The 14,669-nt window shown below is 46.9% G+C and overlaps 2 protein-coding genes across 7 annotated transcripts in view; both read left to right on the forward strand.

Annotated features, from left to right (window-relative positions):
• Window positions 1-2,909, forward strand: part of LOC118095529 (caspase recruitment domain-containing protein 8-like) — a 64,282-nt gene extending 61,373 nt beyond the window's left edge. Inside the window, exon 11 of one of the 2 annotated variants that reach the window (XR_009558480.1) lies at window positions 2,234-2,324. Coding sequence is in view for 1 of the 2 variants with exons in the window: in XM_060281720.1 (XP_060137703.1) it covers window positions 2,234-2,511 (278 nt within the window). In the remaining variant the exon portion in view is untranslated. Of the gene's footprint in view, window positions 1-2,233 lie in introns of both variants that reach the window. The other variant, XM_060281720.1, reaches the window with a different exon arrangement.
• Window positions 2,910-12,810: 9,901 nt separating this feature from the next.
• The window catches only part of LOC118094368 (uncharacterized), a 37,162-nt gene continuing 35,303 nt past the window's right edge, over window positions 12,811-14,669 (forward strand). For 3 of the 5 annotated variants that reach the window (XM_060281719.1, XM_060281714.1, XM_060281715.1), the window contains exon 1: window positions 12,816-13,503. In XM_060281719.1, coding sequence (XP_060137702.1) covers window positions 13,143-13,503 — 361 coding nt within the window. In that variant the 5' untranslated portion in view covers window positions 12,816-13,142. Of the gene's footprint in view, window positions 13,504-14,669 lie in introns of all 5 variants that reach the window. The other 2 variants (XM_060281716.1, XM_060281718.1) reach the window with 2 other exon arrangements.

A 14,669-nucleotide genomic window follows, 5' to 3' on the forward strand; every position in this document is an offset into this window, starting at 1 on the left:
CGTCATCCAGAGACACCCACAAATATGAGTTATCTCTCTCTCTATTTCTTCCTTCCTTCCCTCCCTCTTCCATCCTTAATAAAATACGGGGGGGGGGGGCAGATAAGCCCCACATAGAAAGCCCATCAACATGGGGGGATGACTCTTTCAAATACGGTATTTACCAGTAATTGGGGGGGGGGCACCTAGGCCTCTAGGAGTTGGATGCTATGCCTAGGAGTAGGACAATTCAAGAAAGCAGAATGATGCATATGCTATGGTAATATATCAATAGAATCATAGAATTGTAGTCGGAAGGGACCACAAGGGTCATCTAGTCCAACCCCCTGCAATGCAGGATTTTTTCCTAAGGTGGGGCTTGAACCTCGCTCGCCCTGTCACCCCCTCTCGCCTGCCCGACCCTCCCGTCCTCTCCAGCCAAGCAGGGTAGCCGCCAACGCTACCAGCCCCAGAAGCACAAGGTGGCCGCTGCTGCCACCGCCACGATGTCATCAGGCCCGTTGGCCCTTTAGCCCCGCCCACTTTGTGGCCCCTCCCCTTCTGTGCCTTGGCCCCGCCCCTGAACGACCATGGCTTGCCCCCCCTAGTTTTGATCCTGGCTACGCCCCTGTCCCCCGTCCCCCGCTTTAGAGTCTCCTTTGGTGTCTTTCATACCAGCCAAGTTTTGTAGAAACCACTATGGCCTGGATTCAGCTAACCCTGTGTGCTAACGGAATCCAGTGCAAATGATCATGATAGTGCAGTTGGGCTTTTCTCCCTGCTGGGCCTGGGCTATATATTGATATATCACCCAGGACCCAGTATGAGGGGTGGACCGTGATGTCAGTTTCACTCAGTGGTGTATCGCTGGTGAAAGTGCTGCACACCTGAGTCCCCCTGCTAGCAGCACTCACTGGAGGGAGTCATTAGTGCTGCTAGCAGAGGCACTCAGGAGTGGTGCCTGTTTCACTAATGATATACTGCTAAGTGAAACTCATCGTGGTCTCCCCTCATATGGCACAGAGGGAGAAACAAACTGCATCCCTCCACATCTTTAAACTGCTGGGCTGAGGAGCGTGTGGTTACTGCTCCTGTCAGCCAAGCAGTTAATGGAGCCCCCAGCCCACTGGCTTGCATGTGCAGGCAGCGAGGTGGGTGCTCTGGGAAACTGCCCTACTGGGTGGTACGCAGTTCACCTGGGGGACAGGAGGTTTCTTCCCTTCCCCAGCTCAGAGAAGCAGAGGCATTGGGCTGGCTCAGCTGGAGGGGGAGCCCTCCTGCCCAGGAGGACCAGGGTGAGCTGCATCGGCCCCAGCCTGCCAGGTGCTGGAGTGAAAGGGCCTCAGCTACCTTTTCTATTCCCCTGCCTCCCGCATTTTATTGGTTTTCCAGTCCTTTCGCTTATACTTTCCTAAAGCCTTATTCTTAAAGCCTTAACTTACTCTGCGGAAGTTACCATCTTCCTGCTAAGTTAATAGTCTGTTTATTATAATTTTCAAAATATTCTACGAATATTGTCCAATCCTCCTGAAATCTTTTATCATCTTGGTTTTGTATTCTACGTCAGATTTCCTAATTCCATGTATTCCACCATTTTAAGGTGCCACACTTCTTTCATTGGTTCTACATCTGTTTTCCTTTTTTGCGCTAATAGAGTCCGTGAAGCCAAAGTCACATACATGACCAAATTCTTCTGATTTTGGGAAACTTCTGATGTTATTATACCCAGGAGGAAAGTTTCTGGGTTTGGGGGAAATGTTCTTTTAACTATTTTTTAAAAGTTCATTATATATTATTTCCCTATAATCTTTAATTACATTGCAGGACCACCACATGTGGCAGAATGATCCACCAACCTCTTTGCACTTCCAACATTTGCCTGTTTCTGATTTAAACATCTTTGCTCATCTGTCTGGTGTTAGATACCACCTGTGGCTCATCTTTACATAGTTTGACTTTAATGAATAACATGCAGTGAACCTCAAACCCACTTTCCACAACTGCTCCCGTAACGCAAAATCGATGTTGGATCCCACATCTCTAGCCCAGCTAATCATTGATAATTTAACTGTTTCATCCTTTGTTTACCACTCAAACAACAGGTTACGCATTTTTGATAATATTTTTACCTTAGACCCCAATATCTCACTTTCAAACTGGGAGTATTGGCTAGCAAAACAACACTCAGTCTTAAGCCAAGTGTAAATGTCTGGTGTGTGGATGGATCCCTTGATTCTGTTTTTTTCTTTGGCAGAGACACAGCCTCCAGCCCCACCGGAGCAGCATTTTGTTGAGCGGCACCGGGTGGCCCTGATCCAGAGGACGGCCACCGTGGAGGGGATCCTGGATGTGCTGCATGGCGATGTCGTGGATGATGAGCAGTACCAAAAGATCTCCGCCAAAAGCACCAACCAGGAAAAAATGCGGGAGCTCTACAGGTTGCTGCCCAGCTGGAACCAAGCTTGCAAGGATAAGCTGTACAAAGCCCTGAAGATGAGAAACAGGTTCCTTGTTGAAGACCTGGAAGGATAAAGAGGCAGCCAAGGCGCAACCCCATCCTGGGGCACAGGAATTCCATCTCGGCATGTCAGGGAACTACCTTGAAGCCATGCAATATCTTCTCTCAGACCTCGTTTTGGTGCAAGCAAGAAAAACAAGGAAATATACTCTGGGGAAGAAAATGCAGGCAGCCACAGTGGGAAGAACCTGGAGGAGGCCGTCACATTTGACTCCAAGAATCACGCAAAACGGTATTAATGCAAAACGGATTAATCCATTCTAGATTTTTAAAAACAACCCCTAAAACAGCAATTTGATTTTTATTATCCAATGAGACCATTGATCCATAAAATGAAAGCAATAATCAATGTAATGTACTGTACTATAAGATAAATAAGACAGTATTGTAGATGCTAAAAATTAAAATTACATTTTTTTCTTACCTGCAGTGATGATAGTTATAATTTGGAGGAGGGGCTTTTATCCATTTCCGCAGTCACACAACCACTCAATCAGTAGCTGGACTGGGTTCCACACAGTCACAAAAACAAATTATCCGAAAAAGTCTCAAAAACAAAAATGGAAAATAAATAGCAACAACAAAAGCGCCAAATCCAGTAGTACCTTGGTTCTCAAAATCACCGTACTTTTTCGTGTATAAAACTTTTTTCCAGGTAAAATAATATAAAAAATGGGGGGTTGTCTTATACACAGATAATGCAGAGGTGGGACAGGGGATTGGTTGTCGCCGCGAGCAGGAGATAGTCAACGGTGATTGGTGGCTGTGGCAAGGGCTGCTGTAGTTTTGCTGTTGCTGAGGCAATTGTGTGGGCGATTTGTGGCAATCCTCCCCCCAAAAAGTTAAACAACTCTGGGTCATCTCCCCCACCCCATTTTCTTTGAGCCCCCCAAAATAGGGGCCGTCTTATACACTGATGCGTGTTATACATGGAAAAATGTAGCAATCCGTTCCGGGAGTCTGTTTGACTTCTGAAATGTTCGAAAACCAAGGCACGGCTTCTGATTGGTGCAGGCGCCCCAGAAACGATAGCCAACAGCCGCATCGGATGTTCAGCTTCCGAAAAACATTCATAAACCAGAACACTTACTTCCCAGTTTTCAGTGTTTGGGAACCAAGGCGTTTGAGAAGCAAGGGAGCACAATATAAGGCAACTTCCTATGTTACAGGACAATCCAGCATGGCGGACCTCCTTTGTCCCTAGTCCAATATCACAAAATCCCCATACTGTATTTGATTTCCCATTTTATAATCAGATTGCCTTGTCCAATTTCCCAAAAATTGGCAGGCAAAAGGTGTATATGTTCGTGTAATGGTGGATGGGTTGGGAAAACAATTTAGCAACTCAATACAGTGGAACCTTGGGTTACGTACTGTCCTCCTTACGAACGCTTTGGGTAACGAGCTCCGCTAACCCGGAAGTTCCAGGTAGCAAACTTTGCCCTGGGATGCGAGTGGAAGTCATGCACCAGCACAACCGTTAAGAACGGTTTCGGGTTAAGAACGGACCTCCAGAACGAATTAAGTTTGTAAACGGAGGTACCACTGTACATTGTTGTGTAAATGAGATAAAAGCATCTGTTGAATAAGTATGTTTGTGCCTTCTGGGTGGTTTTTTAAAATATACACAGATTTATATTTTTATATTTCCAATTCCAGGCTCGGAGGGTCATTATTTGGTGAAAGGTGGGCTGAAGTGACCTATCAGGGGGATTTGTCTAGAATCATTGCAGTCATTTATTTCCAGTCCAGTTCCACTTTATTAGCTGTTCCACAATGATTCCCTGGGACAGAGAGAGAGCAAACAACACATTTCCATCAGCAAAAAGAGTATGATCTGAGGCAAAGAGGAAATACAAAATCCTTGGTCTGGTCTAAGTTTCCCCCCTCAGAAGTTTGGTGAAAAGGAATTCATAGAGGTGTTCACAGAGGAATTTGTGAAGTCTTAATCCCTTTGTACACATGAAAAGCAAACATAAATTCACTTGTACAGTAAACATAAATTGTCGTTTTGGTTGCAGATTTTCCCCACACTTTAAATGACCCTTCTCACAGCATCTGTTTCTTGCTCACTGTGGTGTGAATGCAAGAAAATACACACAGAAAAGAAAACACACGCATGGAAAATCTATTTCAAATTTTTACAGCAGAAACTACTACTGCAGCAGAAGATCAATGCTTGAGTAGCACTAGGAAGCAGCCGCTGACAGGTGGGAAAACACTTGAGATGCAACATGCTTCCTTAGTTCTCTTGTTAGAGAACTAAGGTACTGATGGAACCCAGAGCGTTCGAGAAAGCGTTGAGTTAACCCCTATCCTGCCAAGGACAAAGCAAAGAAGCAAAAGAGGAAAAACCGCTCCTTCTGTCCCTGGATGGCGTGCATCCCAAAATGCCCCCAGGCCCCGATTGTCCGCGGAAAGAAAGAAAGAAGGCAGGCAGACTTTCCTGCGAGCCTCCTCCGGCTACCGCACCACCTGCTGCAGGAACCCCGAGCGCCAGCGGACTCCGCCCTGCCAAATTGAATAAGCTATTGGGGGAGGGCAGGTAAGCCTTGCCCCACATAATCGATCACAAGATCACACCCTTTGAATGGCAGTGACCGTCAACCTTGGAGGTGTACCTGGCCCCCTCAAATATTTTAGGGGGGCAAAGGGCCCTGGGGCCCTGGGAGTTTGCTCCTATGCTGCAGTTAATCCCATCTGGGCAGCCAGGTGTGGGGCGTCCCCCTCCGTATAGAAGCGAATCCGGAGCAGGCTCACGTGTGCGGCACCCGCTCCTTCAGCACCATCCATCAATCGGAATTGCCTTCAATTTCCCCCTGAACTGCCGCAGCTCATCTTTCTCCAAGGGTGTCCATTACAGGCACCGGCGCGTGGGCGTTGGCAGGAATGGGGGAGGGGGCGGGCAGGACTTTTGTAAGGGGGCAGAATCGACGTGATTGCTCAGTTAAGTATTTCTATTGTTTTACTTCATCTAGGCCCCCCTGGTTGCGCCCATGCACCGGCACCCCTGTAGTCAGATTCCTCTAAATCTTTGGATTCAGAAAAGGGTTAGAATTTAAGCAACCCCTAAATCCCTGGATCTAGCAAGAGTTGGAAATAACACATGGCAGCTTCCTCATGGAGGCCGGCCTGATAATGACCGAGTCTTAAGCAAACAGAGGCAGGTGATGACAATCAGGAAAGCCACCAAGCAGGCAATGAATCTTCACTGAGCCAGAGTGAGTCAGATGAACAACGGCCAACAGGAGAGATTTTAGTATTGCCTGATGTGGACGGGGGGGGGATCCTTTGGGTCTGTTAGCAGTGACTAGCAAGAAGTGGGGGCAAAGCACCATGTGGGCTGACAGACTGTAAAAGGAGACAGGGAGGACGGCTGGTTTCTGTTTTGGATACAAGGCTGCTGCACCTATGGCAGAAGCAAAGGGCCCTCTTGGAATGTAATGCTTTGAACAGAAAACTCAGGCTGTATATATGTGTAAATAAACCAAATATAATAAAAGACACCACAGTCTCCTCTGTGCCTCATGGTTTGAGCCCCACTTTGGGTGAAATCTTCCTGTTTTGCAAGGGGTTGGACTAGATGACCGTCTCAGTCCCTTCCAACTCTACAAGTCTATGATTCTCTGAATCCTACATGGAAAAGTCTAAAAGTGTCCTTGGAACGCTGAGAGGTCATTTGATAAAACACTCAGAGAGAGGAGGTGGTACAGTAATTGCCGTTTAATAAAGTGAGTGAACTTTGAACAGCAGAGAAAATAGATTAGTATTGTAGGATGGTTATTGTAACGGGGTGGGGAGAGGGAAAGTAGGAAAGCAGGGTGTGAAATGGAGTAGGAAAACACACAGAGAAGGAAAGCAAGGGGGATGAAATGGAGAAGGAAAACGATGGGCGGGGAGGGAAAGCTTTCCTGCATTCCTGAAGAAACTGTCCCAGGGAGTAGGAGGTGTCAGCGCCACAAGCAGGGGGGCCGGGAGTGGGCACAGCACCCAGATGCAAATCTGCCACCCCTTCCAGAATGTTGCAGATGCAAATCTCCTACCCCTTCCAGAATGTTGAACCTGCCTCAGACAGACTGATGATAGCGCCGGCCCAGAGAACTCACTCAAAATGCTCAAAATTCCAAAAAGGAAAGTAAAAATTGATAAGTATGATCCAGGAAAGGTGAGGGGGAGAGCTTGTTGCCAGTTCCTGGAATGTGTAGAAGTGACAACGCAGGTTCAAATCAGGCCTGGAAATATATAGTACATGGTTAGTTTGATTCAGGGTTCTTCCTGAACCTTGAGGACAATGCAGTTGCTTTCTTTGTCCTTACAACAGTCAAGTGAGAAAAGAGATTATGGTTAATTTAGAGGTTTGCAAAAGACATAAAATAACAGAAGAGCTTGCTGAATCAGGCCTATGGCCCATCTACTCCAGCATCCTGCTTTCGCAGTGGCTGAACAGTTGCCTGTTAGGAACCAGCAAGCAGGATTTGAGCACAAGGGCTCACAACTCCTCCCTCCTGTGATTTCCTGCAACTGGTATTCAGAAGCATTGCTGCCTCCAACTATGGAGACGGAGGCTAGCAGCCAACAACAGCCCCCTGGTCCACTAATTTGTCTAACCCTCTTTTAAAGGCACCCAGGTTAGAAGCCAACACTGCCTCTTGTGGGAGCAAGTTCCATAGTTTAACTCTGTTTTGTATGAAGAAGTAATTTCATTTTTCAGTCCTGAATCTTCCAACACTCACCTTCATTGGATGCTACCAGGTTCTTGTGTTACCAGAGAGGGAGAAAAACATTTCTCCAACCACTGTGTCCATACCATGTGTAATTCTATGAACTTCAACCATGTCAGCTCTTACTTGCCTTTTCCCTAAACTAAAAAGTCCCAAATGTTGCAACCTGTCTTCATAGCAGAGTCGCCTCATCCTCTTGATCTTACATTGTAGGAGGATGTGAAGCTGCTCTTTGAACCTCAGTTTTACCAATCCAGATACTAAAGTTTGCTCATAGCATGTTATTTATTGTAAACAGAGCCAGACCCATCGCAAGATTAAGCATTGAAGAACTGCATGTTATGGGCAGTGATCTCTTTGTAGGAAGTGGGCTGCGCTGTGGTCTAAACCACTGAGTCTCTTGGGCTTGACGATCTGAGTGAGCTCCCGTTGCTCTGGCCCAGCTTCTGGCAACCTAGCAGTTCAAAAGCATGCCAGTGCAAGTAGATAAATAGGTATTGCTGCGGTGGAAAGTAAACAGTGTTTCCACGCACTCTGGCTTCTGTTGCGGTGTCCCATTGCACCAGAAGCAGTTTAGGGAACGAGGCAGAGGGCCTTCTCGGTAGTGGCACCCTCCCTGTGGATCTCCCTCCCTTCAGATTTCAAGGAAATAAAACAACTATCTGACGTTTAGAAGACATCTAAAGGCAACCCTGTTTAGGGAAGTTTTTAATATTTGCTGTTCTATTGGGCTTTTAATTCTGTTGTGAGCCGCCTAGAGCAGATGGGGAAACCCAGCCAGATGGGCGGGGTATAAATTATTATTATTATTATTATTATTATTATTATTATTATTATTATTATTATAGTCATGCTGGCCACATGACCAAACGGACAAACACTGGCTCCCTTGGCCTGAAACGAGATGAATGCCACAATCCCATAGTCACCTTTGACTGGACTTAACCATCCAGGGGTCCTTTACCTTTTACCTTTACCTGCAGGCAGCAAGGTGTAGAAAGAACTGACATGGATGAATCCATATATGACCTTTGGGTTTGTGGGTTTCTGCAAAGATCCATCTTTTCTCTGGTGCAACTTAACATTTGCATGAAACTGCTGGAAAAGTTTTGTCTGGAAATTTCTCATATGGTTTCATGAAGCCAATTCCTGGGGTGGGGAGCTCCCTCGCTTGAGGTCTTCAGGCAGAGTCTTGACAGCCACTTGCTGAACATGCTGTATGGCTAGATTTTCTGCCTCAGGCCAGATGGCCTACAAAATTCCCTCCTGCCCTAGAGGATGCTAATGATACTCCTCTCTCCCCTCCTCACATTATTTGAAATACTTTATTGTCACTTGTATACAGTGAGATTACACATTTCAGGGAGAATGTGAAGGTCCTGCATTCCGATCTGAGACTTGTCTGCAGAAAATTGTGGGTGCAGAATCTGGATATTAATTACCGGGATAACTGGGCCGGTTACCTGTTGCAATCCCTTTGTATGCAAAATCTGCAGCGTTGGGCTGGTGAATCTGGTTAGAATCATAGAATCTTAGAGTTGGAAGGGACCCCAAGGGTAATCTAGTCCAATCCCCTGCAATGCAGGAATCTCAGCTGAAGTATTTCCTGACTAAAGATATTAGTTTAGTCACAGAAAACTGAGGTGATGCTCCAGAAACCTGCTAAAGGGCAAGAAACTGCAGGAAGGAAGCAGCTACAGGGAACAACTCATGGTTTCAGTTGTCTCTGCATAATACACAAAGCATGGGAAACAAACAAGATGAACTGGAGCTTTTTATACAGGATGGCAAATGTGACCTGGTAGGCATTACTGAAACCAGGTGGGAATGAGACTTATGACTGGACTGTAGGAATTGAGGGGTATAACCAGTTCAAAAGGAATAGACCAGAGCTTCAAGGTTCACCGCGCTGGAAAGAGGGCGCAGAAGCTGCGAGCTCCGCGGCTTCTGGCTGCTGCGGAGGGGGGGAATTCCGCGGGGGCACGCGGATCCCTGCTAGACCCTGGGTTGAGCTTCCCAGGGGCTGTTCCGCCCAGCGCCGCTCCATAACGCGACTCCTCCGCTGCCCGGGGAGCTCGGCAGAGCCCCCGAGAGTTTAGCGGGGTGGAAGACGCGGGAGCCATTTTGGGCACTGTCATCACCTCCTGCAAGCGAAGCCCTGAGCCTTCACCCAGTTAGCGGTGGATTCCTTCCGAAAAATTGCACGATTTGGACAAGATCTCCACGTGAGTGAAAATTCTGATTGATATTACTGATTAATTGGACGTGGTGGGAGACTTTAAAATTCGGAAGTCGGTCTCCTGCTTTGGTTTGTAACGACGCAGTAACCTGATCCCTAACAGGAGAACTGAGAGGAAATATTTAATTTGTCAGAAATTGGACTTCAAAAACCCTCCAGGAGACTGGATCTCGGATCCTGGAGCGATCAGCGAATGGATATATAATTTTTGCAGAAATTATGATTGGACTATGTTATTTACATGAATCAACGATTTAGCCAGAACTGGACTTAAAATGGCTTGCATTATGGAATTTGACTCCTGCCACATCCGGTCTTCCTATCTTTGGCTTTCCCACGGAGTCTGAGAGGCAAGGACAATGGCAGTCTCAACACCAACACAAGACTGTTATTACCAACAGATTTATTCGGTACTCGTGAATATTAAGGATAGGTTGGACAAGAACAATACGCAATTGGGACAAACAAATAAAAGACTAGAGGACTTAAACGGCAATAAAAACAATGAGGAGGAAAGAAATGAGTCCAGCTTCGAGGATCTAGAGGAAGAATTACAAGCGCAAGACAACAAGGACGATTTTGAAAAATCTCAAAAATACAAAGAAGAGGAGAAAGAGGGAGGGCAAAATGCTCCACAAGTGAGAGATGTGGGGCAAATCCAGGACTTGAAAAAAGAACTCCTCAATGGGAAACCAGAGGGCTTTTCTGCACACCCAGTGAGAGAGGGTGGGCAGGGAAATCACTGGGAAAAAAGAATGGAAGAAGGGTGTGGGGAAGAAATAAGAGGCGGGGGGAAACAAGTGGGTTTCAAAAAATATGAATGGAAGCTTGCGGAAAGGGTAGGGGTGGGATAAAAGTCATAATATTGTGTTTATAGGCTGGATTGCATGGGAAAGTCCGACACTGGCATGAATTATGGAATTTGTTGAAACTTCTGGGTAATCTGGGTCCAGGGGAAGGGGGGGGGAGAATGAATTTTTATTCTTCTTCTTTTTAAGGGGAATTTCATCTCTGACAAAAATTTAAGTTGGGGAATTATTAATTAGAATTGTATGTATATTAAAATTGAGTTATTAGTTATTAAAATCTAAAGAGGATAATTAGAAAGGAAATTCTAATAGATTATAAATTAATTGATATGTTGTGAAAACTGTTTTGTAAAGAATTGAAACAAGAAACCAATGAGGGGAGAATCGGGGGAGTCCAAATGAATTGATGAGGATCTAAGACATAGATTATGTGAGGGACAGAGGATATCGCGAAGTCCCTCCCCTCCTGAGTTCAAGCCCATCCCCGAGCGCAGGGGAAAGCAGGGAGAGTTCCGATTCCAGTGGGGAAGCAGGAAGTCGTGTCCGAGGCTCAGACAAGGTAGCGGAGCCAGGGTCCCAGGTGGGACAGGAAGGGGCAAGCAAGGGGGGCAGACCCATCCCCCAACTCCGGAATTACGCAGAAAGAGGAGAGGAAAGAGGATGGGTCTCCCAAAGTTGTTATGTTGGAGAAAAACGCGCCAAACGCCATTCGGAGGTTCTGATTCAAGCTGAGAAGATGTGTTCTTGTAAATAGCATTGCCTTCAGCACTGTAAATACGCAGCACCAATAAAAGATAAAATGCAGAGCGGTGTAGAGTCGTTACTCTGAAGTAGCCCACTCCGGCCACTGTGACAGATTATGATTATTTTTGTTTTTTGTTTTGTTTTTTGTTGTTGCTTGTTTGCTTTTGCTTTTTATGTTTTTTGTGCCTGGTACTTTTCTTTTTGCTTTTTGTATTTTGTATTTTATCTATAAAATGAATAAAGATGATTTAAAAAAACACACAAAAGGAATAGACCAATCAGGAAGGGAGGAGGAGTAGCATTATATATAAAGGATGTGTACATTTGTGGAAAAGTCCATGATTTGGAGCAGTTCCCCAAACTAAGGCCCGGGGGCCAGATGCGGCCCAATCGGCTTCTCAATCTGGCCAGCGGATGGTCCGGGAATCAGCATGTTAGAATGTAGTAGAATAGTAGAATGTGTCCTTTTATTTAAAATGCATCTCTGGGTTATTTGTGGGGCCTGCCTGGTGTTTTTACATGAGTAGAATGTGTCCTTTTATTTAAAAATGTATCTCTGGGTTATTTGTGGGGCATAGGAATTCGTTCATATATTTTTTCAAAATATAGTCTGGCCCCCAACAAGGTCTGAGGGACAGTGGACCGGCCCCCTGCTGCAAAAGTTTGCTGACCCCTGATTGGCGCATGAAAAGCAGATTGGGGGTTATGGGTAAAAATTGTAGGAGAAAGAAACAGCAGTGACTTTACCAGACTGAAGACTTGGATGATGCCTTACTAGAGCAGATAACCAAACATTCAAAAAGGAGAGAAATAGTAATCATGGTGACTTCAACTTCTGCTTGTTTCTTTCATGCAGAGAAGCTTCCAGAACCCTCTTGAATTACATAGAATAGGAAAGACCTCTACACATCATATCAATACTCTCTGCACTAAGAAATGCAGACTGACAATGTGTGCATTGCCTCATAAAAAATTCCTTCAGTAGAAAGTTAGAGACCAACTAAGTTTGTCATTGGTATTAGCTTTCGTGCATATGCACACTTCTTCAGAGACCATCGCCTCATGTGATCGATTATGCAGGGCTGGGCTTGCCTGCCCCCCTCCCAATGTGTTTTTCAAGTTGGCAGTCCTGACCTCCACCCACCAGGTTTAATATCTTGGCTGCCACGCTGCAAGTAAATGAAAGTTTCTGTGGCAGGATTATGCCTCATGCAATTAAAAAATAAAAGCACTCACTGTCTAAAATTATTCTATTCCAGTGTACATACTCGATTTCCATGCTCTGTGTGTGTGTGGAAAATGTTCCGGTGGGCTCTTTGGTTTTTCTGTGCCAGTCTCTTCAGCTGCAGCCCTTACAAGGTGGGGCATGACTTGGTTGACGTGGGTTGTGGGTATTCTGCGTTTCTTGGAGGGGAGCGCTATGACCTCCTCAAAGGAAACGAGCATCCGAGAGCGCAGCACAAGCGCCAGAAGGCACGCATTTCAAGCCCACGTCCAGGAAGAATCCTGGGAATCATAGTTTACCTCTGAGAGATCTACAAGTTCCAGCACACTGAACAAAATAACAGACAGATTCCTTTTCTGTGGGTGGGGTGCTTTAGATTTCCAAAGGACGAGCAGGTTTTTCTCTCGCGCTCACACATTTTCCTGCTCTGTCTCCTTGCCGCTCCTCCCGGCTTCAGATCCTGCGCAAAGGGAGAGCAAGAGCGGATTCTCTTCACCCCCGTCTTGCAGCCAAAGCGCCCCTGCAAATATTGCGAGGGCTGCCTTCGGAGCTCTTCCCCCGAGAACTGCTCGGCCAAGTTCTTCCAATGCAGGGCTGGGCTGGAGCGCCCGAAAGGTGAGCTGCTGGAAAGACGCCACTTCCGCCCTCCCCGCCCTCGAGTCTCCTGCTGCTGCCGGAGGGAAGGATCTCCAAGAGTTTCCTCGCCAAAGGCGACGCGCAGGGCAAGAGACGGGGCTCTCGGAGCGGGTTTCATGCTGCCCAACGGCCAGGCCTCTCTCTTTCCCGGCGAGTTGGCCCGGGGATCATCGGGCCCACCTGCCTCTCTGACTTTGCACAGTCTCCAGATCTTCTGAGTTTTTCTCTGGCCGAGGCCAGAGGCTTTTGCTGGGGCTGGGGCTGGCGGAGAATGAGCGCAATGTGGGAGAAGTTCTTCTATTCCACAAATCTATCGCGTTCCCTCATTTTCATGAATCCTGATGAATCCCCGAGACTGCAATCCGCCGATTATCTCCTTCTGGACATCTTGCTGGAGTTGAAGGAGGGGGCGGAGTGGGAGAAATTCAAGGGCGAACTGCTCAGATTCCCGGTCAAGGAGGGCGTCAGAAGAATCCCCGAGGAGTTGCTCAAGGAAGATAATGTTCCGCAGCTCGTAGACCTGCTGATTGGCTACTACGGTGAGGCTTATGCTGTGGAGGTGATGGCCATGGTGCTGCAGGCAATGGACTACAAGCCGCCGGTGGACGATCCCTCGGGTATCACCTGCCTAAGTAAGGGACTTGGAGCGGGGCGGGGGTTCGATCCGACTGATGGTGCTGACACCTCCTGGGTTCTGTCTGTCCCGAGATCTCAGCTCCCTCCCATGGTTCCCTTCCTCCTTGGGTGGGGAAACCTTTCGAGCAGTAGAATCGCATATCCTCCTGGGCAACGTTCCAAAGAATCATAGAATCTAAGACAGGGGTTCCCAAACTAAGGCCCGGGGGCCGGATGCGGCCCAATCGCCTTCTAAATCCGGCCCGCAGACGGTCCAGGAATCAGCATGTTTTTACATGAGTAGAATGTGCCCTTTTATTTAAAATGCATCTCTGGGTTATTTGTGGGGCCTGCCTGGTGTTTTTACATGAGTAGAATGTGTGCTTTTATTTAAAATGCATCTCTGGGTTATTTATGGGGCATAGGAATTCGTTCATATTTTTTTCCAAAATATAGTCCGGCCCCCCACAAGGTCTGAGGGACAGTGGACCGGCCCCCTGCTGAAAAAGTTTGCTGACCCCTGATCTAAGAGTTGGAAGGGACTCCAAGGGACATCTAGCCCAACCCCCTGTAATTTAGGGATTTCAGCTAAAGCATCCATGACAGATAGGTGGCCATCCAACATCTTCGTAAAAACCTCCAAGTACACCACCTCTTGTGGGAGTCTGTTCCACTGCTGAACAGCTATTACTGTCAGAAGGTTTTTCTGAATGTTTAGTCCGACTCTCCTTTCTTGCAACTTGAAGCCATTGAGTCCTACCCTCCTGAGCAGGAGAAAAGACCCAAAGGCCAGGGGGGGGGGAGGTCCAGGGTGAAAGTGAGTGGAATGATGGATATAAATCTTCCCTGTGTAAAGTGAGCTGGCGTCTTCCCACACCCCTCTGCCCTCCATCTAAACCAGAAAGAAACCTTATTGGAGCCAGGGCTGGCTCAAGACATGTTAGCACCTGAGGCAAAACACAACATGGCATCCACTCCCCACCAGGGAAGAAGGAACATCAGAAACAGGGTGGGAAATAAATGTAGAAGCCTGCAAATAGTTATGGTAAGAAGAGGCCTGTAAGTTAAGAGAGTCTTCAAACCCTCCTGGATCAGTTTCTCTCTTCTTGGCCAGGCTGAGCTACTTGAATCACCTGAGAGTCTAGAACAGGCATGTCAAACCTGCGGCCCTCCAGATGTTTTG

Source organism: Zootoca vivipara, chromosome 13 (genome assembly GCF_963506605.1).
Source record: "Zootoca vivipara chromosome 13, rZooViv1.1, whole genome shotgun sequence".
In the NCBI taxonomy this organism is placed as follows: Eukaryota; Metazoa; Chordata; class Lepidosauria; order Squamata; family Lacertidae; genus Zootoca; species Zootoca vivipara.